The 25293-nt window shown below is 40.6% G+C and overlaps 3 protein-coding genes across 8 annotated transcripts; 2 read left to right on the forward strand and 1 right to left on the reverse strand.

Moving 5' to 3' along the window:
* The first annotated feature begins 6116 nt into the window (after nucleotides 1-6116).
* LOC121764248 (ATP-dependent zinc metalloprotease FTSH 6, chloroplastic-like) lies at nucleotides 6117-8498 on the forward strand. The gene is given in 5 exon segments (XM_042160301.1): nucleotides 6117-7285; nucleotides 7363-7667; nucleotides 7752-7816; nucleotides 7819-7982; nucleotides 8157-8498. Coding segments are annotated over 5 exon segments (1971 nt in total). The 5' UTR covers nucleotides 6117-6190.
* A 982-nt stretch (nucleotides 8499-9480) lies between these two features.
* On the forward strand, nucleotides 9481-12493 carry LOC121764840 (2-methylpropanoate--CoA ligase CCL4-like). The gene is made up of 2 exons (XM_042160869.1): nucleotides 9481-10748; nucleotides 11709-12493. The coding sequence occupies exons 1-2, from the start codon at nucleotides 9512-9514 to the stop codon at nucleotides 12308-12310; spliced, it is 1839 nt and encodes a 612-aa protein (XP_042016803.1). The 5' UTR covers nucleotides 9481-9511; the 3' UTR covers nucleotides 12311-12493.
* Nucleotides 12494-21696: 9203 nt separating this feature from the next.
* LOC121765682 (putative RNA-binding protein YlmH) lies at nucleotides 21697-24895 on the reverse strand. 6 transcript variants are annotated; one of them, XM_042161892.1, is made up of 10 exons: nucleotides 24713-24895; nucleotides 24076-24185; nucleotides 23864-23971; nucleotides 23680-23753; nucleotides 23440-23512; nucleotides 22836-22904; nucleotides 22430-22494; nucleotides 22246-22344; nucleotides 22016-22115; nucleotides 21697-21926 (listed from the first exon to the last, which is right to left on the reverse strand). In XM_042161892.1, the coding sequence occupies exons 1-10, from the start codon at nucleotides 24843-24845 to the stop codon at nucleotides 21864-21866; spliced, it is 894 nt and encodes a 297-aa protein (XP_042017826.1). In that variant the 5' UTR covers nucleotides 24846-24895; the 3' UTR covers nucleotides 21697-21863. The 6 variants fall into 6 exon arrangements, with proteins under 6 accessions (XP_042017826.1, XP_042017824.1, XP_042017825.1 ...); XM_042161890.1 differs by having other exon boundaries at nucleotides 23440-23545; XM_042161891.1 differs by having other exon boundaries at nucleotides 23840-23971.
* Between the last annotated feature and the right edge of the window lie 398 nt (nucleotides 24896-25293).

Genomic DNA, 25293 nt, shown 5'->3' on the forward strand with positions numbered 1-25293 from the left:
TATTTGTAAATTTTTAGTTTAATAAAATTAAATAAATTTTAGAATAAAATAATACGAACATTCATATTAATTAGAACAATGGTGGAATAGTTGTTAAATGAACCAAATTTAATATTTGAAATTGATTAATTTCAACAATCCAAAATTTAATATTGTTAAGATCAATCTCCACTCCTATTTAAAATTACACTACAAATAGTTAGAATTACAATTTTCAAATTTATAACAATTCTACAACGCGATACGCATCCAATAAAGCAAAAACCTCCATCATCTTCTTCGGTGAACCTTGTTGTCACATTCTCGTCTCCTTCAACCTCTAACCCCTCTTTGTTAATTGTCAACAAGGATCTCTTCTAGGTTTTGTACTTGCCTTGACGGGTGTGGAGCAGGGCCGTCCCGACAAAATCAGAGGCCCTGTGCAAAAATCTAAAATGAGGCCTACCACTATAGAAAAAAGACAATGTATTTTAAAGAAAAATGCATTTTAAAGAAATATACTATAGAAAAAAAGACAAATTGATGCGTTTGCACTGCTCCCAATCGCAATGGCCGACGATGGCAGGCGTTGCAGAAGCGATCAACGATGGCTCTGGTGAGCTGGTCCCTGTTGCGGCGTTTGTCGATGAGGAACACCGAACACGAACAGGCGGCTCCCAGGTCTACGATCGGGAAAAGAAACCGATCAGAATTGGAGTCACGGTGCTAGAAAAAGGCCTGGGCGTTGCTATACAAGAGAAATAGCTTTGTTGGGCTGAAAAAATAGGAATACATGTATATGGGCTGAAATATTTCAGACGCCCTTGAAAATTGGGGGCCCTGTGCGGTCGCACAGGCCGCACGGGCCAAGGGACGGGCCTGGTGTGGAGGCGTCATAGCCGAGGAGCGGTGAAGCTAGACTGTGACTGTAGGTAATAAAAAATTTTCATCTAAAAGCTTTTAGGCAAACTATTTTCTTTCTATCGCACCTTAAACTCATATGCACCACTCCTCCTAAAATGTAAGTTATAAGGCCATCCACAAATAGGAATAGCCCAGCAATAGCCCAGCCATAGCCTAGCCACTGCCACATCATCAGCACTAAAAATCCTCCTGCCACATCATCAAAACAAGTAAATAGCCCAGCCATAGCCTAGCCACATAATATGCACATCACTATTAACAAATATATACAAAATGAAATAATTAACAATCACACAATATACGAAATTTAATTTACGAGACATATACGGGAAAAGTTTAATAATAATATTAAAATTTTAAAAAGTATAATATTTTTAAAAAATACATTAATTTAAAAAAAAATACAATAATAAAAAGGAGTGCCAATTCACTCCTCGTCTCCGTCGTCGCCGCCTCCGTCGCTGTCGCCACCATCGCCGCCGCCGCCGCCGGTCTCCCTCCGTGCCGCCTCCAAATCCTCCTGCATGCTCAGGAGCAATGTTTGAAGCAAACTCTTCTCCACGGGGTCCACCGCCGCCGGCCATTCGGCCATCGTCTTGACCATCTGAGCGCGCGTTTGTTGACGCGCGAAGAATTTGAGATCCGCTGTGGATTGGCCAAGGGGGATGCCGACTGGACCTCCTGTGAACCCCCGGCGACCCCCATCGCCTCCCGTTGAGCCCGCCTGTGCCCAACCGGACGAGTACGGCGAGCAAACGAACGAGGGGTCGGGACCTCCTGGGCTGTCTCAGGGAGGTCGTGGGAACCATCGCTACTGCCGCTGAAATCACCTGAATAGTTCAACCGTTGCTTCTTCGGCCAGCCAGAGTCGACACCTACTCGGAACTTCTCGAAGTCGTTCAGCACAAGATAGCAGTTCCAGTAGGTGAATTCCTTGTACACCCCCTTCAGGGGGAAGGATTTCTCCGCTATCCTCCTGCAGTCGTCCACCGTTTGGCCATTGCTCATCATGCGGAGGGCGTTGGTGTACAAGCCCGAAAATCGGGAGACCGCAACCCTGATTCGGTCCCACCCCTTCCGGAAATCCTCCCCATTGCGTGGCCTCCCCTCCGGGCAAAACCTCTGGTAGGCTACTGCTATCTTGCACCACAAGTTGACGATCCTCTGGTTGTTCGAAACGAGAGGATCGTCGCAAACACTCACCCACGCCTTGGACAGCGCGACGTTCTCCGCGTCCGTCCACCTCCTCCGTACCGCGTTGTCGTCCTCACCCGGCTGCGAGGACTCGCCGACCCTTTTCCCCTTGCCTTTCTTCTTTGGGGCACCCCGACCCCGCCCTGCGCCCCCCGTTTGAACGGGAGCATCCGGAACACCGGAAAGATCTATCCCCAAGTCATCGAAGGAGAAAGTGTCAAACTGGGCAGGAGGCGCAGCCTCCGTTGGCGTCGATGTGTGCGACGAACCAGTCGAAAAATCAAAACTGGGGCGATAGACGCCCCCCGGCGTCCCCTGTGTCGCGGGCGTCCCCTGCGTCGCCGGCATTTGGACACTGGGTGCCCACCCCGACATTGCCGGAAACGCCCCCGACGGACTCCCCCCCACTGGTATCCCGGGCATCATCTGCTGCCACGGGTACATGTTGTAGTATGGGTGCATCTGACTCCATCCACCTCCCACGGGGATCGGGGGAGTTTGAGATCCGCTACTCCCTGAAGTCGGCTCGTTGTTGAGATCCATTTACCGTTATTGATCTTGTACAGAAATTTAGATAGAGAGAGTACTCGTTAATACAAGTGGTGCGAATGAAAATGACGGCAAGTCGCGTATATATAGTGTTTCGGAAAAAAAAATTAAAAATTCGCGCTAGGCGATCCGGACGCTGCAATAGCGCCTAGCGGATCGCCTAGCGCACCGCCGAGCGCTAGGCGATTTTTTTTCGCGAAATCCGCTAGGCGGCTGCAATAGATCGCCTAGCGCACCGCCTAGCGCCGGCGCTCGGCTAGGCGGTGCGCTAGGCGCTATTGTGGATGCTCTAATGCTAAACAACAAATGAAAGAGAGCATAGAAATGCTATGAGTTCTGTCATGTGTACCTACAACTCCTTGCTTTTTATAGGCACGCATTGAAAGTGTAAAAAATCATAGAATTAAACTACCATTAAGCTATTTGAGGTTACAAGAAAATGGAAAGCCAACAGATTCTATAAACTCATAAAAATTTATAAAAATAGTGATCATGCATTGCCTATATTTGTTTAATTAGTGATTATGATTTATTGATTCGTGTTTATTGAAATTACGTGCTTATGTAATTTATTTATATATTATTTCTCTAATTTTATTAAAAAGTTCATGACCCCCTTATTAAAAAATCACTTCCACTTCACCTAATTATTTTAAAAATAAATAAAATATTTCCATTTCTTTAATTATATTAAAACATTCATAATATGATCAGTCCTATTATTTTATCCAAAAATCTAATTTATATATGTATGTATTACAATTCTATTTTTTTGGTAATTATCAAAGGGTATCCACCGTCGGGTCTAGTGACTATTTCCCATGATGATTTGTACAATTCTATTTTTCAATATTGATTACCTTCAATGAAAGTCTTAATTGCCATGGAACTCTCGACTAACTCTAAACTAATTCATAGACAAAAAAAAAATTTAATTAAATTATATTCCCTCTCTCCCTTGAATTTTGTTACATTTTATTCGGGCAAGTGTTTTAAATAATATAATAAAAAATTAATTGAAAAAGTTAGTGAAATGTGAGTCCAAGAACATGTATTATAAATGTATGCGTGGCGCAAATCACACAAAATTCACAGCCATTCAATATATAAACAATATGAAATTGTGAGTGTTGGCTTTAGAGATGTAACTCGATCTTAGTTTCACTCCAATGTTTCTGGACATGTCTAGCATTATTACATGAAATCAATCTATTAGCAAAATATGAAACTATAATTCCAAGTGTGTGGCTATCAACAAAAGCTCCAAACAACAAAGTCCACATGGCAACACCCACCATTCTGGATAGTTCACGAATTCTTGTACTAAGGCCATCCACAACGCTGTTCCTATACCGTTCCTAAACCGTTCCTTAAACCACTATTTGAGGGCCCCACTGTACTTTTTTACTCCATTCCTTAACTAAGGAACGGAACCTGCAACCCTCGTTCCTTAACCGTTCCTTAACCGTTCCTTAAATTACTATTCATTCAATTTCATTTTTTTTAATTTCAACTCAATTCAATTAAAAAAACAAACACATTTTATTAAAAAACACACAACATTAAAACAAAGTTACAACTTAAACTTAAAAAAATAAAAAGCACACAATTAAAATCATAAAAAAATAAAAGTACACAATTTTAATAATTTCATCCGCCAAAGTTTGCCCAAATGTGCTCAATTAGATCATGTTGGAGTTGGGTGTGGGCGCTAGAGTCGCGTGTCCTTGCACGAATAGATAACCGTTCTTGTATAGACGGATGCGCTCCACTTCGAGGCGGACTACTTGCGGTTGAGCTTCCGGGGGATTCGGGGTCGAACCAATTTCCCGCCTCGGGTCCTTCGTCTTGGACAATCATGTTGTGCAAGATTATGCACTATACATGATGTCGACCATGTTCTCCATGAACCACGTACGAGCCGGGGCTTTGATGATGTTGAAGCGCGCTTGGAGAACCCCGAACGCCCTCTCCACATCCTTGCGAGCAGCCTCCTGCTTCTGCGCAAAAAGAGCCTGCTTTGGGTTCGCAGACCCACTGCACGTCTTCACGAAGGTAGGCCACTTCGGGTAGATGCCATCGGCGAGATAGTACCCCATTTTATAAAGCCGATTGTTGGCGACGAAGTTGATGGCCGGCGCTTTACCATCCAAAACTTCGGTCAAGAGGTCGGACTGGTTGAGCACGTTTACGTCGTTGTTCGACCCGGGGACCCCGAAGTACGCGTGCCAGATCCAAAGGCGGTAGTCGGCAACGGCCTCGAGTATAACGGTTGGGTGGGTACCTTTGTGGCCGCTCGTGTAGGACCCCTTCCACGCCACCGGGCAATTCTTCCATTGCCAGTGCATGCAATCGACGCTGCCGAGCATCCCTGGGAATCCGTGCACTGTTTCGTGAAGGTCGAGAAGGAACTGACAATCGGCCGTGCTTGGCCTCCGGAGAAATTCGTCGGTGAAGGCTGCCCGGACGCCTTTGCAGAATTTGAGCAAGCACATTCGCCCAGTGCTATCTCCGATGTGGAGGTATTCGTCGAACATGTCGGCCGTTTGTCCAGTCGCAAGCTGGCGGATTGCTGCAGTACATTTCTGCAGCGTCGTGTGGCTGGGAGAACCCTTCCTGGAAGAACTCTTCCCGGGCTGCCAAAGTATTCGCGATGTGGAGAAATAACGGTTTCCCCATGCGGAAACGGCGACGGAAGTACGTATCTCCCCAAACCGGGTTATCGCAGAAGTAGTCGCGTACTAACCTTGCGGCGGCTTCCTCCCGGTTACGATGGATGTACGTACGGGAGCGACGTTGGGGCGGAGCGGCTTCTTCCGCCTCCCGTCGTCGATCTTCTTCAAGTGATTGTTCCAATATTTGACGCATTTGTTCATAAGGATCCATTAGTTTGATTAAATTTGGGAGAAGGAAAATAGAGTTGATTTGAGATGAAAATTGGGGTGGAAATAGAGAGAAATAGATGTGTGTTTGTGATTGAAATGAGTATGAAATAGGAGTATTTATAGAGTAAATAAATAAATAATAAAAAAAAAAACCAAACGGCTATAAAATTAACGGTCTCATTACCGTTAATAAAAAAAAATTTTATTTTTTTTTATTAAATTCGAAATTTTTTTTAAAAAAAATGAATTATTGCGTCATCGGGACGAAGCCCACTCGCGGGGCAGCGAGTGGGCTTCACGCGTCGAATGGGAGTCCGCCACGTCGCCTCGGCGCGTGGCGGAACGTTTCGTTCCGCGTTCCGGAGGAACGAAACGCGGCACGGCATGGGAACGGTGGCGGCACGGAATGGCGACGGAACGCACGCTGCAACGCGTGCCGCCGCGAAACCGTTCCTCCGGAACGGCATAGGAACGGCGACGGCACCGCGTTGCGGGTGCTCTAACAAAAATCCACTAGAAACACCTCATTCAAGTTCTCGTTAATTAGTTAAACTCAACACACACACACACACACACAAACTCTTCCCTCCAAAATCATCGACTCGCGTTCAAACCAAACCAGAAATTAACCTCTGTTTCATTTCATCCATTCAAGCAAAATGTCTCCTGTTGTAGCCGTGTCGGCTTCTTACATCCCCATTTGCAAGCCCCCTATCGACGATCACCGAGACACGAACCCTTCCCAAAAACACATCAAATTCAGCCGGCGTAAGCTACTAACCACTTCCCCCGGGCTCACGCTGATCGCAGCGCCTGGGAGAGCAGTCTCGGAGCCAGAGAGCCCGAGCGAGGCCGCATCTAGCCGCATGTCCTACTCCAGATTCCTCGAATATCTAAACCAAGACGTCGTCAAAAAAGTCGATTTATATCAGAACGGCACCGTCGCAATCGCGGAGATATTCAATCCCGCGCTGAACAAAATCCAGCGCGTCAAAATCCAGCTCCCCGGATTGCCCCAAGAGCTCGTGAGAAAGCTCAGGGAGAAGAACGTGGACTTCGCCGCCCACCCCTTTGAGACGAGCGCCGCAGACGCCATTCTCGATCTGTTAAGCAACCTAGCTCTTCCGTTGATTCTATTAGGAACTTTCCTTTTAACAAGGCCGCCTTCCAACATTCGTGGCGGTGGGCCCAACTTGCCGTTCGGGCTAGGGAGGAGCAGGGCCAAGTTCGAGATGGAGCCGAATACAGGAATCACATTTGATGACGTGGCAGGAGTCGATGAAGCAAAGCTGGAATTCGAAGAGATTGTGGAGTTTTTAAGGACTCCCGAGAAGTTTGGCGCTGTGGGTGCGAGGATACCGAAAGGGGTGCTGTTAACTGGCCCTCCCGGGACGGGGAAGACGCTGCTGGCGAAGGCGATTGCAGGGGAGGCTGGGGTGCCCTTCTTCTCGTTGTCGGGGTCAGAGTTTATCGAGATGTTTGTTGGCGTTGGGGCTTCGAGGGTGAGGGATTTGTTCAATAAGGCCAAGGCGAATTCGCCCTGTATCGTGTTTATTGATGAGGTGGATGCCGTTGGGAGGCAGAGGGGGACGGGGATTGGCGGGGGCAACGACGAGAGGGAGCAGACGCTTAACCAGCTCCTAACTGAGATGGATGGTTTTAGTGGAAACAGTGGCGTGATCGTCGTTGCTGCTACGAATAGGCCTGATGTTCTTGATTCTGCTCTGCTTAGAGCAGGGAGGTTTGATAGGCAGGTTAGGTTTGTGAATTGGGATGTATGTGTTTAATGATTTGTCTATTTTGTGCTCATTGTTTGTTTGTTTGTTTTCAGGTGAGTGTAGGGTTGCCAGATGTTAGGGGGAGGAAGGAGATTCTGAAGGTTCATAGCAAGGGGAAGAGGTTAGAGGGAGATGTTGATTTAGGTGTTGTTGCGATGAGAACTCCGGGTTTTAGCGGTGCGGATCTTGCGAATTTGATGAACGAGGCCGCCATTCTTGCTGGCCGGAGAGGGAGAGGAGCGATTGGTTTGAAGGAGATCGACGACTCAATAGACCGCATAGTAGCAGGAATGGAAGGAACCGATGGGAAAAGCAAGATCTTGGTCGCGTATCACGAGATTGGGCACTCAGTCTGCGCGTGAGTAGGAGCAGATTTATAAGGCCTTTTAACAAATCCCTTTGAGATATTAACTCCTTGTGTTGTGACTTGTGACAATGGCAGAACCCTAACTCCGGGACATGATCCCGTGCAGAAGGTGACATTGATCCCTCGAGGGCAAGCGCGTGGTCCATCACCGCGGATGATCCCACCTTGGTCTCTAAGAAGCAATTGTTTGCTAGAATTGTCGGAGGCTTGGGTGGCCGAGCAGCGGAAGAGGTTATCTTCGGGGAGCCCGAGATCACAACTGGTGCAGCTGGAGACTTGCAACAAGTAACACAAGTAGCCAAACAGGTAAAACAATTCCAATCTAATTCATGTATCTTAGTTGTATGATTATAAATGAGACACTCACCCCTCTTAAAAGGCCTAAAAACTTATATATGAGACAAAATCATTACCAAGACGATATGGGACAAGACTGAAGAGATTTTTAACAATAATTATTAATTTTGTGAGTACATTCAGATGGTTATAGCATATGGAATGTCGGAAATCGGGCCATGGACATTGATCAAGCCGGGTGTGCAGAGCAGCGACGTGGTGATGAGGATGATGGCTAGGAATCAGATGTCGGAGAAACTAGCCGAAGACATCGACGAGTCTGCGAGGCGGATAATAGGGAGTGCGTATGAGATTGCAAAGAACCATATAAGGGACAGCAGGGAGGGTATTGATAGGTTGGTAGAGGTTTTGATGGAAAGAGAGACTCTCAATGGAGATGAGTTTAGAGCACTACTATCTGAATTCACTGATATCCCTTTAGAAAATGTTAACATCAAACTAATCAGAGAGTTGATCAAGACTTAAGCATAGAAAGTTTTAGATTCTAGCTGTAATCAGTTATGTAAGTCTTGTCTTTTGAACTTGGAAGATAAGAAACCATCAACTCTAGCATTATCTTTTCTTTGTGACATCAATTCGGGTAATAATTCTTTTCCAGCTCTTGATCATATATCTGCCTATGTATATACTACTCCCCTTTCCTAAAAAATAGACAAACTTGTAAATGCTATGAATTTTAATATGCAGTTGATAAAGTAAAAGAGAAAGGAAAAAAGTAATGGAAAGTGTTAGGGGATTGTAGCTGTTGTTTTAGGGTCCACATTATTAGTGGTGTGTAATTGGTTAAATGCATTTCATATTTAGACCTAATCTCATTTTTTGGAGAGGACCCAAAATGTTAAATTGACTATTTTTTTTAGGCAGAATGAAGTGTATATACCATTTTTCCGTGATCATGATACACGTGTCAGCATATTAAGAAGTGTATAGGATGTATAAGATTCTACGGTCCAACTTTACCACTCGAGGAATTTGATCATGTGAGAGTTGCTAGAGGATACACTGTGCCATCATTTTATTAATAGCCCCCACCCCGTCTGCCTTGGGATTATATTCCATTCATTCATATTTAATTTTTCTTTATGTTCATAAACACTCTTAAGATTGTTAGACAAACGTAACTACCTCAGAAATACCGACTTTTATCCCAAACATGACAATAAAAGTTGCATGCTTTTCTGTAACATGTAACACCTTAATTTAGGGTGTTTTCAGATAATTGTCTTTTCACAAATGAAGGGCATAGACGCATTTGAATTAGTCCTTCATTTGTGGCTAAAAAACAAATTTTCAATTCGCAAATTAGTATTTACCAGATGTTATATTCGCAAAATTTAATTTTGGTTGTAGTAGAGTGGGCAGGTAAAGCATATTCAATGCCATACATGCTGCAAATTTACATTTCTACCCTTCAAATTAGTATTAATAAACTGTATGCAGAGGCAGATGTTGTCCAAAACAGAAAATCACATTCAATCATGAAGACTCTCTCACACACTCAACACTCCTCAATCTCTTCTTCCTCCGCCTCCTCCCTCTTCCACCATAACCCAGCTTTGCAATTGCAGAAGCAGATATGTAAGATATACCGTACCGACCCAGCCCTAACCAGAACCATCATCACAGCCTCGCTCTCATACTCCGTCTCCAACAAACCATCACCCGCAGCAGTGACAAAGGCACAACCAAGAAGAGCAGCAGCAAATTCAACCCCTCTCACACCGATAAACTACCTCGAACGAGCCGCGGTCGTGTACGGAGACTGCCCCGCCATTCTCTACAACGACACGGTCCGCACGTGGGCCGAGACGTACAGGAGGTGCCTGAAGCTGGCGTCCTCCATCGCCTCCCTCGGCATCAAGCGCGGCGACGTAGTGTCCGTCGTCGCGCCCAACATCCCGGCCATGTCCGAGCTACACTTCTCCGTCCCCATGGCCGGCGCCATCCTGAACACGATAAACCTCCGCCTCGACGCCAACGCCATCGCCAATCTGCTCCAGCACAGCGGCTCCAAGCTCATCTTCGCCGACTGCCAGTCCGAGTCCCTCGTCCACGAGGCCGTCTCGCTCCTCCCCCCGCATCTCCACCGCCCCACCTTAGTCCTCGTAGGCGACGACGCCTCCTGCGAGAGCTGCTCGGTCGACTGCTGCATCGACTACGAGAACATGGTGGAGGGCGGGGACGAGGACTTCAAGTGGCTGAGGCCGCTGAGCGAGTGGGACCCGATCACGCTCAACTACACGTCGGGGACCACCTCGTCTCCCAAGGGGGTGGTGCACTGCCACCGTGGCGCATTCCTGATGTCGGTGGACTCGCTGCTTGATTGGTCCGTGCCCAAGCAGCCGGTCTACCTCTGGACGCTGCCGATGTTCCACGCCAACGGGTGGAGCTACACGTGGGGCATGGCAGCGGTCGGGGGCGTCAACGTTTGCCTCCGCCGTGTTGACGCGCCCTCCGTGTTCGAGGCCATTGACAAGTACGGAGTGACGCACATGTGCGGCGCCCCAGTTGTGCTCAGCATGCTCACGAACCATCCGAGGACAAAGCCGTTGAAGTCGGCTGTTCACATTATGACAGCCGGAGCTCCGCCTCCGGCAGCGGTGCTGGGGCGGGCGGAGGCGCTGGGGTTCATTGTCAGCCACGGTTACGGTCTGACGGAGACTGGGGGTTTGGTGGTGAGCTGCGCGTGGAAAAAGGAGTGGGATCAATTAAGTGGTAGGTGGAACATTTCATAGTAGTAGTATACTCGATGATTAAATTTATAAACGTTATAAATACATAGAGTTCCTTTCTAAAATCAATATTTTTAAACGTTATAAATTGATAGAGTTCCTTTCTAAAATCAATTAATATTAGGAGTAGTCTACAATACGTATACAATGGTTTCAATCAATTAGTATTAGGAGGGGTAGTCTACTATACTTATATAAAGGATTCAGTTTTTGTATACGACATAATATACTACTCCGTCCATCTCATAGAAATAGGTTGAACTTCCTTTTTTTTTTTGCCTTTGTCCTATAAAAATGGATCATATTCATTTATGGAAACTTTTTATCCTTCTATTTTACTCTATTATTTATAGGTCCCGCCATCCACTACATTATTCCAACTACTTTTTCCTTGTCTCTCTTACTTTTTTTCAATTATGAATTAAAATCCATATCATACAAATGAGCCTATTTCTATGAGACTTGAGGAGTATAATACTATTGGGGTCAGTCACTTTTCAACTTTAATCAAGATATACTGCTAGATAAGTTCACTTTGATCCACACTGAGTGACTCGCTCTGAACCATGTCCATAGTAAAACAAGTACTACTACCTCCGTCCCTGAAAATTCGTCCCAGTTTTCCATTTTCGTCCGTCCCCCAAAATTTGTCCTATTTCACTTTTACCATTTTTGGTAGTGGGTCCCATATTCCACCAACTCATTCCTACTCACATTTTATTATAAAACTAATATATAAAAGTAGGTCCCACAATCCACTAACTTTTTCAACTCACTTTCCATTATATTTTTTAAAACCCGTGCCCGGTCAAACTGGGACGAATTTTGGGGGACGGAGGTAGTAATAGTCAATGAAACTTGCACAGTAGTTTCAGTTATCTATTTACACTAATAGGTGATATTGTTATAATCGCTTTTTATTTATAACGGTAAGAAATGGCAGGGATGGAGAGGGCAAAGCAGAAGGCAAGGCAAGGAGTGAGGACGGTAGCATTCGGCGAAATGGACGTCGTGGAGCCGGACACAGGGAAGAGCGTGGCTCGGGACGGGGTCACAATGGGGGAGATCGTGCTGCGCGGCGGGAGCGTCATGCTAGGATACCTGAAAGACCAAGAAGGGACCAAAAAAAGCATGAGAGATAACGGATGGTTCTACACGGGAGACGTCGGGGTTATGCACCCCGACGGCTACCTGGAGGTCAAGGACAGGTCCAAGGACGTGATCATCTGCGGCGGCGAGAATCTCAGCAGCGTCGAGGTCGAGGCCGTCCTCTACGCCCACCCGGCCATCAACGAAGCCGCCGTTGTGGCCCGTCCGGACGCCTTCTGGGGCGAGACGCCGTGCGCATTCGTGAGCTTCAAGGAGGGCGCGGCCGAAAAGCCCACGGAGAAGGAGATCAGGGAATTCTGCAAGGCAAGGCTGCCGCTCTACATGGTGCCGAGAACCGTCGTGTTCAAGCCGGAGCTGCCCAAGACTTCCACCGGAAAAGTTCAGAAGTTTCTGCTTAGAAACATGGCCAAGGATTTGGGGAAGGTTTATGTTTAAACGTAACAAACCAAATTAATCGCAACTGATCATATTTTTAAATGTTGATGTGAAATATGATATTTGTATGTTTTCATGCTATCAATTAGGGAACAATTATTACAAATGGAAGATATGTATTTATGAGGCGTGCCTATTTAATTTTATTTTTTAATGTTATTAAATGAGAGTATTACAGTTGTACCTGTTTTTTTAATTTTGCTTGTGAGTCACATTGAATCATAATTTCGTTTTCAGTTGTCTATTTCTAGTTGATACACCTAACTTTTTTCAATTTAGCATCATTCACTAATTATTTACCAAAATATCACTTACTAACGGATATGAATTTATCATGGGACCATTTTCCACTATGAAAATATCTATCAAATATTTATGATAATTTATGCTCAAGAATCCAAAGTAATACACTTTTATGATCGAGGGATGTACCATAGCTTTTATGATCAAATATTTATGTTGTTCTTCTATGTTCTATCAAAAACAACGTGTCTTACGCGAACAAAATTTAGATTAATTTAGGAAATACTAGTCAGGTTTAATGTATCGAATATTTAAGTATTTGTATTGTTATTGTTATTGTAATTTTTATACTATGAGACAGTATAACATTTTCTAATGCATACCTAAGAACTAATATAAATAATGTATCACAATATAGATGGCATAGATTATGTTTAATGAATACTGGTATAAAAAAGGTCGCACATCATCATATGGGTAATAAAGAAAATGGTGATAATTTTTAAAAATTTACATCATTTTCCTTTATCAAAATCTCATACTATTATAAAGAAATATAATAGCATCCATCATATAACAAAAAGTCAAAAAATATTCCTCATACACAACATCAGTTTTTTCAACCTTCAATATAATATCATACAATTTGGATTTTATTAGATTCTCATCAAATTATTATATTTTTTGGTGATTACCCGCGCTGATTTGTAGGTATCTCGATGGATGGGATAGCTGGATCAAGGATTTAAGGTTGCTACATACCCAAAGGTAGGGATCGATCCTCTGACCATTTGGTTAAGGATGAACGAGTTTCATACCACTCGACCACACCCTTTTATACTACCCCCGTCTCATTCAAGATGTTCATATTTCCTTTTTGATTTATCCCACCCAAGATTTCCACTTTCTATATTTGGAAATAAATCTCTCTCTCTCTCCTCTAATTAAAATATTAAACTACATTTTTCTCTCTACTTACTCCATCTAACAACTCCTCCTAAAATCCAATGCCGTTAAAAAATATGGACATCTTGAATGGAATGGAGGAAGCATTTTTTTTAAAAAAAAACTAATTTAAATTAAAAAGTTATGCAAAATTTAAAAGTACGAATCATATTAAGAGAAAGATTGATTTCGATACTGATTTGTGAAGATATAATTGTATGCAAATGTTAAATCTCAAAACTAGCTTATAAGAGTTCGAGAGACAGATTTTTTGGCGCTCAGGCACGTAGGTGAAAGGATGGTGCCTGGATTTTCCATTCTCTCCAACGCAAGCTAGTAGGGAAAATTTTAGTTATATCAGAGGATGGAAGACACCAAGATACCGAGCAAAGAGTCGGTGCTGGAACTCTCCTAAAAAACGGTCTCTTTAGTGATAGCTTGGAGGAAATTTCAAATTCATTGCGATCACATAAGATGGAAAGAGGTATTGAATCAATGATCATGATAGGGACCCCGACAATAACTTACATGAGCCGACCGATGAAGATGACAAACCAGAACGCATCAAGCAGTAGGGCGATGGTCGCCCGAAACAGAAGCGAACACAGCCAGCCAAATACGCAGATTATATTAAATATTAGTTAAGATTTGGTATTATATTATTTTTGCTTATTTTCCTTTCCAGACAATGTTATTTACTAAATTAGCTAGAGTCAAATCTTCTTGGGTTTTCTTCTTGATTCTTTCCCAAGTCGTAAAGTCGAATCAAGTAGGGGGAATTCTATAAATTATAGAATTCCCATTAGATCGAGTCATTGAGAAATAAGAATAAAATCTTTTTCTCTTCCCTTGCTCTCTTTTATTTTCGGCAGAACCTTAACATCAAAAACTAGGGTTCATCAATCGATCTTTCAATTTGCGCGCTCTCTCAATCGATAGGATAACCGGATCCTATCATCTGGTGCTTTCTTGAGCCACTCTTCCCCCGACGTGTTCAACCTTTCGGACCATGCCTTCGGATTATTATGACGACGAGGAGGAATTGTCGCGACCACATGAATATACTACTTAGGAAATCGGTCAGATGCGTCACGATATGCAGATGCGCCAAGCCAAATATGAAAAGAAGATGATGGCGCACAAACACGAGTATGAGGCTTTCGCTCGTCAACAGACCATCATGAATCGGAATATTGATGACTCACTGGCTACCTTAGTAGCATCGGCGCAACCTGTTGCAGCGATTGCCGCCCCGACCACACACGGCTGGACCCTTCCGCGGTCCATCACTACGAAACCCGTCGACTTCGACCCAGATAAACACCCCAAATTGACCACAGGCGCGCCGCGCTTTACCGGCAAACAAGTGGTTAAATGGATTCGCAAGATACAAAAATACTACAACCACAATTTCACGCCTTTACAGGACAGACTTTACTTGACATCGTTTTTATTTGATGATGCGGCCGAGGAATGGTTATCTTATTGGGAGGACAACCCAGCTACCAAGACCTGGGATGCCTTCTTATTGGCGGTTAAAAAGCAATTCGACCCCGACCTTTATGAGGATTATATCGGGCGTCTCGCTACACTCAGACCAACATCGACGGTAGAGGAATACCAGATGGAGTTTGAATCAATGCTTCAGAAGGCAGATAATGTGGGTGGTTCGACCCTCACATTGTTATTTATAGCGGGCCTCAAGCAATCCCTCAAACAGGAGCTCCTCATGAGACCGACCACACTCCAAGACGCCTTCGCCTTGGCTCAACAGCTGGCAGTGTGTTAGTTCACCGCGAACCCACCATATGCACCAAGACAGTCGTGGTCTTCTCGCAACAACCAATCGGCCATTCCGAGCGAGTCAGCCGCCAAACGAGAAGGTCAACCAGCCCAACAACCCACGCGCAAAGGGAAGCCGCCGGGCGACTATCCTATGGTCCGTATCTCAGCGGGGGAACGGACTCGGCAGGTCCTCTGTTGGTGGTGCCTGGAGAAATACTCTCAAGCTCATGTATGTGCCAAGAAATTTTATGCACTAATGGGTGTAGATGATGAAGACGGGGAGATCCCAGTGTACGACGATACAAACGTGGCGGATGATGGTGAGAATATGGCAATTTGTTGTGATGTCTCACGAGTTCTCGTCCTATGTCCTAAGATCAAGCCTCGTTTTATTTGCTTGCACGGACGGATTAATAGCTCTCCGGTGTCCATACTGATCGACGGCGGCAGTACCCACAACTTTATCGAACCCGATTACATTGCAGGGGCACCAGTTTGGAAATTCTAAAATTGGAAACTGTATATTCTCGTGGGACGTACTAAAAAAAGAAAGAGTACATATTCTTGTGGGACGGAAGGAGGATGTGACAAATCTAAGAGCATCTCCAGTGGGCGGATGTCCCACTCGGACATCCACTAGGACTTCCCAAAAATACCTCCTGCCACGTCACTAGGACTTCCCATCCCACTGCCACGTCACTAGGACATCCCCTTCACAATCCGCCCTTCCCATCGCCCTTCCCACTAGGACTTCCCGCAATAAAAAAAATCACAAATTCACAAATTAAATATACGTAACGGAATTATAATTTTGACACGGAATACGGGAAAATTGCAAATGCTTCATTAAAAAAAATTACATAAAAAAAAGAAAAAAAATTACATAATAAAAAAGAAAAAATTACATAATAAAATTTCTGACTCGGCTCACTCCTCGTTGTCCGTGCCGCCCTCGCCATCGCCCGTGCCGCCCCCGTCGTCCCCGCCGCTAATCTCGGCGCCATCATCTCGGAAACGTCGGAGTCAGCGACTCGCTCGTGCCGGGAGAGGTTCTGTCGTTCTCCATTAAGTAGAAATGAAATTTGTAGTAAAAGAAGAGAGAAACTTGTTAACACAAGTGGTGTGAATGAAATGACGGACAACGAGCCGTATATATAGAGTTTTTTTAAAAAAAAAAATTTAATACCGGACGTCCGACCCACACCACAATGGCGGACGTCCGCCCGCCTGTTGCCCGCACGTCCGAGGACATCCGACGTCCTTACGGGACGTCCGTATCCTACCTTCCACGCCACAATGGCGTACGTCCCGGTCGCCCGTCACGGATGTCCGACCGGACGTCCGCCATTGGAGATGCTCTAAATATATTGGAGATGCTCTAAATATATATTTGTGATATGATGGTCCCATTGATATGATTATATAATAACTAGCCTAGCTAGGAACCTAGGGCCACTAGATACTTAGCGGATTTAGACGTTATGAGGTAATTAAATTGTTGGTTTTAGGTACAGGTATGGGAGTTTCAAAATAAATGAGTATGGCGTCGGGAATAACAATATAAAAAGGTAAAATAATAATACTCCCTCCAATTCTGTATAATTTTGCAAATGGTAACCCCCTTAATTATCTTGAGATTATATACTTGTTGTGCGATGAGTTACATTCAATATTATGATGTCGTCAATTAAAGTAATTTCATTTTTACAATGAAGTACTTTCCATGTTCCATTAAAAATGATGTCGTCAATTAAAGTAATTTCATTTTTACGATGAAGTACTTTACATGTTCCATTAAAAATAAATGTTTTTCTTTTTAGGTCGTCACATTGAAATGAAACGTTGTTTAAAATAGAAATAACTATATCTCCATTTTTTATCTTTCTTACTTACTCTCTCTTCATTAACTTATAAAACAACACTACATAAAATCTCGTACCGAAAACCATGGGTGGACCCAAAGTGAAAGGGGAGGGGCTTAAGCCCTTAATGAAACAATTATTTTTACTTTTTTCTAAGAATTTTCTGAAATTTATTCAAGTTTATTGTAAGTTATAATATCAAAACCCCTACAAATTATCTAAATTACTCAAAAATGTACATCCAAATAAAATTTAGAAATCTCAACCCCTATCGATACTTATTTCTGCGTCCGCCCCTTTTGAAAAGCAAAATTTTCATATTTAATTGAACGGAGGCAGTATATGTGTGAATCTGCGAAATTACACAGCCGGTTGAGAAAAAATATCTAATCTCTTTAATTTTCAGATTTTCTATAAATAATCGTCGAGATGAAAACATAAATGCTAATATACCCTTTAATGTATTACTACTAAATATGATATCTAGTGGCACATGTACAATTTAATTTTGGTAGCACTAAATATGATAATCTAGTGGCATATGTACAATCTAATTTTGATTGTTTAATTTTTATTTGTTGAATCATACTCTCTAATTTTAAGATAGTTGAGTCATATTTTTTTATTTGGCAAAAACTTTTCACTCTAATATTTTACTCTCTCTTTTTCTTTCATATATTATTATCTCTTTTACTTTATTATCTCTTTTAACATATTAATTTCTTGAATCTCGTGCTTAAAAGAAATGTCATCACTACCTTGAAACGGGGGAGTTAGCTGAGTCATATTTTTTAATGGCAAAAACTTTTCTCTCTCTAATATTTTACTCTCTTTTTTTCTTTCATATATTTAGGGATGTGAATCGGGCTAACCCGTTCGAGTTCGGGCCTACCCACTCGGGTTGCCAGGCTATTTGGGTGCAGACTATTCAGGTTATGGATTTTTCGGGTCATCAATTTTTCGACCCACGGGGTTCGGGTTGAATTGACATCCCTACATATATAATTATCTCTCTTACTTTATTGTATCTTTTAACATATTAATTTCTTAAATCTCGTGCTTAAAAGAAATGTCATTACTACCTTGGAACGAGGGAGTATATATACATCAATCATATTTTATCACACCCGGATATATAGGTGTACGTAAGTTAGTGATAAAATGCAAACTCTATATGTTGTATAAACTCTGAACTCCTCAACACAGTATCAACACATTGAAAAATCTCAAGATTTTGATGTCAACACATCGTCAACCGCTGATGCTGTGTTGACAGTTTCTATTGATGTTATTTTGTCATCTGTTGATACTATTTTCTAACGGTTCAGACCATAGTTTGAAATTTGTACGATATTTAAAGTTTGCATTTGATTATATTTCGGTGGGGATGTATTAATATGACAATACTCATTATTGTAACCCCATACCACGATTTTAGGCCGTTACATCTGAAGATCGTGTGATTCCCAAGCTTCCATGTGGCTGCTTATTTTAATTAAATTGGAATATAAAAAAACGCTAAAGGGCAAAATCAGTATTCCTATTTTCAGTCTGCTACCATATTGTAGTGTTACTCTATGAATATTGCAGTGTTACGCGTCTGCATCATTCGTAATAGTTTTTTACATTATCAGATTGCAGTGTTACTGTATGAAGATTGCAGTATTATCAAGTACTAGCATTTGCAGTTTACATATTACCAAATCCGTTTCTGATTTAAAATTTTGGGAATTGACTAAAATACCCACGCCTGCAATATCCAACACATAAGACTGTAATCAGTGGCGGATTCAATTAAGAACAATGGGGTACCATTCTACCCCAAATTATGGAAGTAGCCTTGTGGTAATAGCACCATCTTTCCACAGCATTAACCCAGGATCAAGTCCTCCAAGGTGCGTTTTTTGGCTATTTCTCATTTCTGTCTATTTATACTTATAGTTTCTAATAATGTTTGACTAAGTACAATTATTTATTAATTGTTTGCTCATTTACTTCGTAAAGTTCATAATAAAGGTATGCTTGAATATAATCTTTAGTATTCATAATTTCTATTATGCTCATATTTTTAGATTATATAGAAAATATAATGCATTTTATTTTTAGTTTAAATATTTTGAACTTTCTATAAACTGAAATAAATTCTTGATTATATAAATATCTAAGACCTTTTTGCTATTTTTCATTTCTGTCTATTTATACTTATAGTTTCTAATAATGTTTGACTAAGTACAATTATTTATTAATTGTTTGCTCATTTACTTCGTAAAGTTCATAATAAAGGTATGCTTGAATATAATCTTTAGTATTCATAATTTCTATTATGCTCATATTTTTAGATTATATAGAAAATATAATGCATTTTATTTTTAGTTTAAATATTTTGAACTTTCTATAAACTGAAATAAATTCTTGATTATATAAATATCTAAGACCTTTTTGCTATTTTTCATTTCTGTCTATTTATACTTATTCTAATATTGTTTGATTAAATACAATTATTTATTAATTGTTTGCTCATTTACTTCGTAAAGTACATAATAAAGAATGTATGGTTGAATATAATCTTTATTATTCATAATTTCAATTATGCTCATATTTTTAGATTATATAGAAAATATAATGCATTTTATTTTTAGTTAAAATATTTTGAACTTTCTATAAACTAAAATAAATTCTTGATTATATAAATATCCAAGACTCCCCAATTTAATGGTGAAAATTTTTAAGTAACAACACTAAAAATGCTTTTTTTTATTTAATGAAATGACTTAATAGAAAATTTGAGATAATAAAAGAAAAAAGATCGATTGGATTTTACATTTTTAAGTCAATATAATTATTTATCGTACCCCCAATATGAAATGTCTGGATCCGCCACTGACTGTAATCCGAACTCTATTTCATCAATTCAATCATAGACGTCTATCTTATAGATCTAAGGGCTATGATTGATGGTATGTTGTCAGTCTAAATATAGTGGCACTCTAATGCTCACTTCTTGGTGTATGTACATATGTATATGCAGATAGAATTGAAGTTTGTTAGGTAGATGTCCATACTTAAAAACGGTTGCCGTCCCAATAAATTCACTCCGTAGCATGCACTGTCACTACCATGCCCATATTTAAGGCTTACTTCTAGTTACATTTATCCAACTATCTACCATCTTTCATATTATTTGAATTGCATTCCTATATTGTTTTGCTTTCATCTTAGAATATTATTTTTACCCATTAAGAGAAATACGTGCAATAAGAGAATAAACAAAAAAAATTATAAACATAATAATCAGTGTACTATTAAGTGCATCAATGTTGTACTCATATCGAGAAAATTGGTATCTGCTCTGCATATGCAGAACAAGATATATATTTGTCTGAATTTATTATTATATTACATTAGCTTTCTCTTTTTATCTATTGATTAAATCTTACATTTAATGCAATTAAATTTGATAAATAAGTATGAGCACAAAACGTCACAAGCAAGAATTGATTTCAGTTAGACGTCTCTCTCTTTGAAAGATGGAATTGCATTGAATAATCTGCTACTCAGTCATTAATTTTTAGTAAGTATTTTCTAACTTTTTTCTTAGCAGGTGACGATTGAATTTTATGTAGTATATGTTTATATTAATAGAAATGTTAACTTTACGGATATAAATTGTATTCCGTCCGTCTCACCACAATGATTAATTCCCCTTTTGATTTTCAAATTTAGATGGGTACTTCAATTATGATTTTCAGCTCATATTTTTTTGTAATGTTCTTGGCATTTATAATTGTTAGGTTTGGTATACTTAAAAAACATAATTCGAGCATGTTGCATTGATAGAATTACATGTATACAATAAACTCTACAATCCACTTTTAACCCAAAGCGAGAAGAAGTAATATTATCGCGCTGGTATTCTCTTATGCATTTATAAGATGTTTCTTAAGCTCTTAAAACCAAGAGGAATTATAAAGTAAGCTAAAAAGGCAACTTCGATTGCAATATCATATGGCCCAAGAGTGGCAATGGACTGGAACTTCAAGTACATAAGAGAGTGGCAGTTAACACGAGAAAGGAAAATATGTTGAGTAACTTGCAAATTTTACCCCAATGCATGTGAAATAGCAAATTAAAACTTGTAGATTTACCAATGCTCTTAACAATTTTATCCTAATATAGCTTCTTTGATCATCAAATAACATGTCACATGCAATATAAAATAGAATTGAACAGAAAAACTAATTTAGTACTCCCTCCGTACCATAAAAATATAGACGGATGAGATGACATGAGGATTAAGACAAAATTGATAAAGTAAGAGAGATGAGGTGAATGGTATGGTAAAGTAAGAGAGAGGATGATAATGATAGCTAAAGTAAGTTAATGGATAGTGAGACCTACATTATTAAATTGATATAACTTTCAAAAAATGGAATGCACATATTTGTATAGAACGGAAAGTCCACATATTTTTATGGGACGGAGGGAGTAATTTATATAGTTTCTTTGATCATGATATAACAGATCACGTGCAATATAAAATAGAATGGAACAGAAAAACTAATTAAGTAATTTATATAACCAGTATCTGAGAATGAATGTATATTGACAATGTGGCCGATTCACATCAGTTTGGTTGAAGACATATCAAATCTAAATCCATATCTCTTGGTGCTAAAGGGAAGATCAAAAGTCCTTTTGAATTCCAGGCAAGATTACCTCTACAAAAATCGAATGAGCTCGACTGCAAACTTCCCCTTCCTCGTAGAGTTGATCTCTCCAACCTAAAGAAAACCAGCAGGGAAACACATTGAATACACATATATGGCGCACACCATGGATCCATTTGTCACAGCAGAAATAGATTACTCACCTTTAGTCTTCCTTTACCACTAACGGATATTAGGTCTCCTGGTTTCAAAGTTGTGTTGCTCTTTGTCACAGTACACCAATTGACGCGCACATCTCCGTTGCTTGATTCGTTGTCAGAAGTTAAAGTCAGTTTGATTACTTGTGAATGAAGCTCATAATAGATTCAAATTTTGCAGGAAAGCTTCCATTTGATACCATTATTAAATTTCAAGAGCAGGAAAGATGTGATACCTGATCAAATCAGCCATTTTAGATCGTGAAATTTTGAAACCGGCACTAGCTATGGCATCAAGTCGTTGAGAGGCTTCCACAGTTTTCAAAGACTTGGTCCTATGGATTAGTTAACATAGTACTGCTATTTATGATGTCGAACGAATATGTCAATGAAGTTTCAACATATAGAGTCAGTAATAACCTCGGCGGCTGGTATTCAAGAGCTAGCAGTGGAATCTTTTTACATGTGATGGAAACATTTCTCACCTGCAAAACAACAAGACGTAACTTTCAGCAAGCAATTTAATTCCAGAATTAAAATATATATACAAGTTTGACACCTTCATCCTAGATATAATCTATTTATGGAAATTGATATGACAGGTTAAATTTACATCAAATAAGTAGACTAAGTTTCTTGGTTGTAATGAGAAATGTAACAGAGAACGTATCATTTGTCCACGAGGATAATAGACCGAGGAAGTTGTTTCCCGTTTTAAATAAGTCAGTCAACGGACAAAGGAAAAACCAATATATACATCTTGGTTAACTGCTCAGCATACGAAATCATTTATCATATAAAGCATTGCATAAAACAGGTGATGTACCTTGTCCAGTGAGGAGACAAGGATATCGACTAGTTCCGGAACAACAAGAACCTGGGCCCCATTTTCTCCCTGCACGACCAAAAATCGTTGCTCATGTACAATAAACATAAAGAGTCATTGAAAAGTAAAACATGACACCCCTAATACATATGATACACCAAGGTGCAAAATTTAATTATATGTTTGAAACATTAAAATATCAAGAACGCTCAGTTCCATATGATGATATTTCATAACACTACAATGATCCCTTATGGAAAGGACTTATCTTACATAAATCTGATGTGCAATGAATACAACGTTATTAATCATGAATCATCTAATAACAGGATTATAGGTATCCCCAAAGAAAGTTGAGTCGTACTCTTGTTCCACCAACATCTGACAAATTGTTTAGTATGAATTCTACTTCGATATGGTTGCACAATGAGAAATAAATGTGCTTATAAGTTGCTATTTAAGTTTTCTTTCTATTCGAAAAAGTTCCTTAGACAGGTTTTTGCAATAAATCAAAGTAACCATGCCGGAAGGAATGAAAAAAATTGACAATCTAGGACGGTTGAAGCCAAAATCAGTTTATACTGAGCCCCGTTGAGAATTATACCTGCAATATAATGTCTCCTAGCTTATCTCTCACTATCCCAGTTCCAAGGATGGCCCCGAGGAAGTCACCATGGCTACAGGTTTCAAATCCGAAATTCCCTGAGATGCTAATGATTGAAAGAGTTTCACCACCAAATTAAGAGTCCCTTCTATAATTGCACAAGAGGGCAAGTCGCGATGATTTCCAGAGACTGGTACCACTGAAGTCAAAACTGAAGAAACAAGTATGTGAATTAGTTACCTCAGTGCCGCAACAATGTCAGGATCAGATGTTAATACATCTGGATGCCCAACTGAGAGCCGACAACGCTCAGCCTGCAAAGTTTCGGATATAAGAGCATTCAGTTACAAGATAATTTTCCAAGAATGGATCTAAAAGAAAAAAGAGGTGGATTCCAAGCCTCTGGATATCCTCCCTGGGCAACCATCTTGATGTCGGCAATCTTTTCTAGAGCAAGCATTGATTCTTTCAACACAGGGGGTGTGAGAAAGTCGGTGTGTAGCGTTACCCGCCTTAATGATGCACGGTTTGCCTAATGACACATGAAGTACTTATCAACAGAAACTGAAGATTGGAGCAACAGATAGCATTATCTCTGCACAATACACAGCAATGTAACAGTAAAGCATGCGGTACCATTTCTAGAACTCTCTTGACATCTTCAACCGTGTCCTTATCTCCCACACCGTTGAGGATAATGTCAACTTTCCTCTTAACAGCCTGCGGCAGGGGGCAAATGTCCAGAGCTGTGTTACAAGAGCATCAACAACTGTGCAAGTCACCAACTGTAATTGAAACAAACGTAGATATACTCGGCAAAAATGTAAAGCAATCTTCACTTAATGGCCACACACGCATACACTACATAACACAGTTTAATGGCTAAGGTCACAAGGTATTCCATCAGCCCAACATACGCATACCCACAAAAAATCAAATAAATAGTATCTTCTTTAAATTTCCTGAAGTTATTCGATTTCAGCTCCATCTAAGTTATATTTCCTGCTCCTTCACTAGCCCATATTCCCAACTGCTATGAGTTTGATTTTTATTACTAAATAATTTGAATCAAAAACTATAAAACCCGCATAAACAGCAATTCAAGATTCAATCTTTTATAAACTCAAACAAAGATTATTCCACCAAAACAACCTACCATTATTACCACTTAAAAAGTTCAATGCGAGATTCAAAACAAGGGAAAATTAAGATGGAGGAATCTATTTAATTTATAAGGAAAATTAACGAAATGAATAAGGGAAAGGAGACGAACCTGAGGAAGTGAAGGGAGCGATTAGAGGGGAAGTTGTGAAGGCAGTTTGATTAATGCAACGAAGATATTGAGTAGAATGAACTGTCCTTCGGGTGCCGAAGCCGGCAATGGCCGAGAGGCGTAGCGCCCACATTCAATCCGTCGATTCGATAACAATTTGCCTGACCAGTATTCAATTGCGTTGTTATTCTGCCACTCCTTCAATAATAGTAATAATTAATACTTAGTCTATTAGAAATGGACCACTCACCACCCTTAAAAGGCATTATAAGGGGAGTGTTATCTACACTTATATAGAGGAGCTAGAATTATCACCAAATCGATGTGGGATAAGATTTTTAAGAGTTTTAACACCGTCCCTGAAAATTTGTCACCTATTTCCTTTTTCATCCGTCCCTAAAAATTTGTCACATTTCACTTTTACTATTTTTGGTTTTGGACCCTACATTTCACTAACTTATTCACACTCACATTTTATTATAAAACTAATATATAAAAGTAGGACTCACATGTCATCAACTTTTTCAACCCACTTTCTATTACATTTCTTAAAACTCGTGTCGAGTCAAATGGTGATGAAT

Source organism: Salvia splendens, chromosome 14, assembly GCF_004379255.2.
Source record: "Salvia splendens isolate huo1 chromosome 14, SspV2, whole genome shotgun sequence".
NCBI lineage: Eukaryota > Viridiplantae > Streptophyta > Magnoliopsida > Lamiales > Lamiaceae > Salvia > Salvia splendens.

What these genes read in the sequence shown, in the direction of transcription:
- LOC121764840 (XM_042160869.1), top strand. Translation starts at nt 9,512, where the DNA reads ATGAAGACTCTCTCACACACTCAACACTCCTCAATCTCTTCTTCCTCC. An exon ending in GGAGTGGGATCAATTAAGTG is followed by an intron (nt 10,749 to 11,708) that starts GTAGGTGGAACA and finishes AAGAAATGGCAG; the next exon opens with GGATGGAGAGGGCAAAGCAG.
- LOC121765682 (XM_042161889.1), bottom strand. Translation starts at nt 24,845, where the DNA reads ATGTGGGCGCTACGCCTCTCGGCCATTGCCGGCTTCGGCACCCGAAGG. An exon ending in TAGGAGACATTATATTGCAG is followed by an intron (nt 22,905 to 23,439) that starts GTATAATTCTCA and finishes TTGGTCGTGCAG; the next exon opens with GGAGAAAATGGGGCCCAGGT. An exon ending in AAAATGGCTGATTTGATCAG is followed by an intron (nt 22,116 to 22,245) that starts GTATCACATCTT and finishes CAACGAATCAAG; the next exon opens with CAACGGAGATGTGCGCGTCA.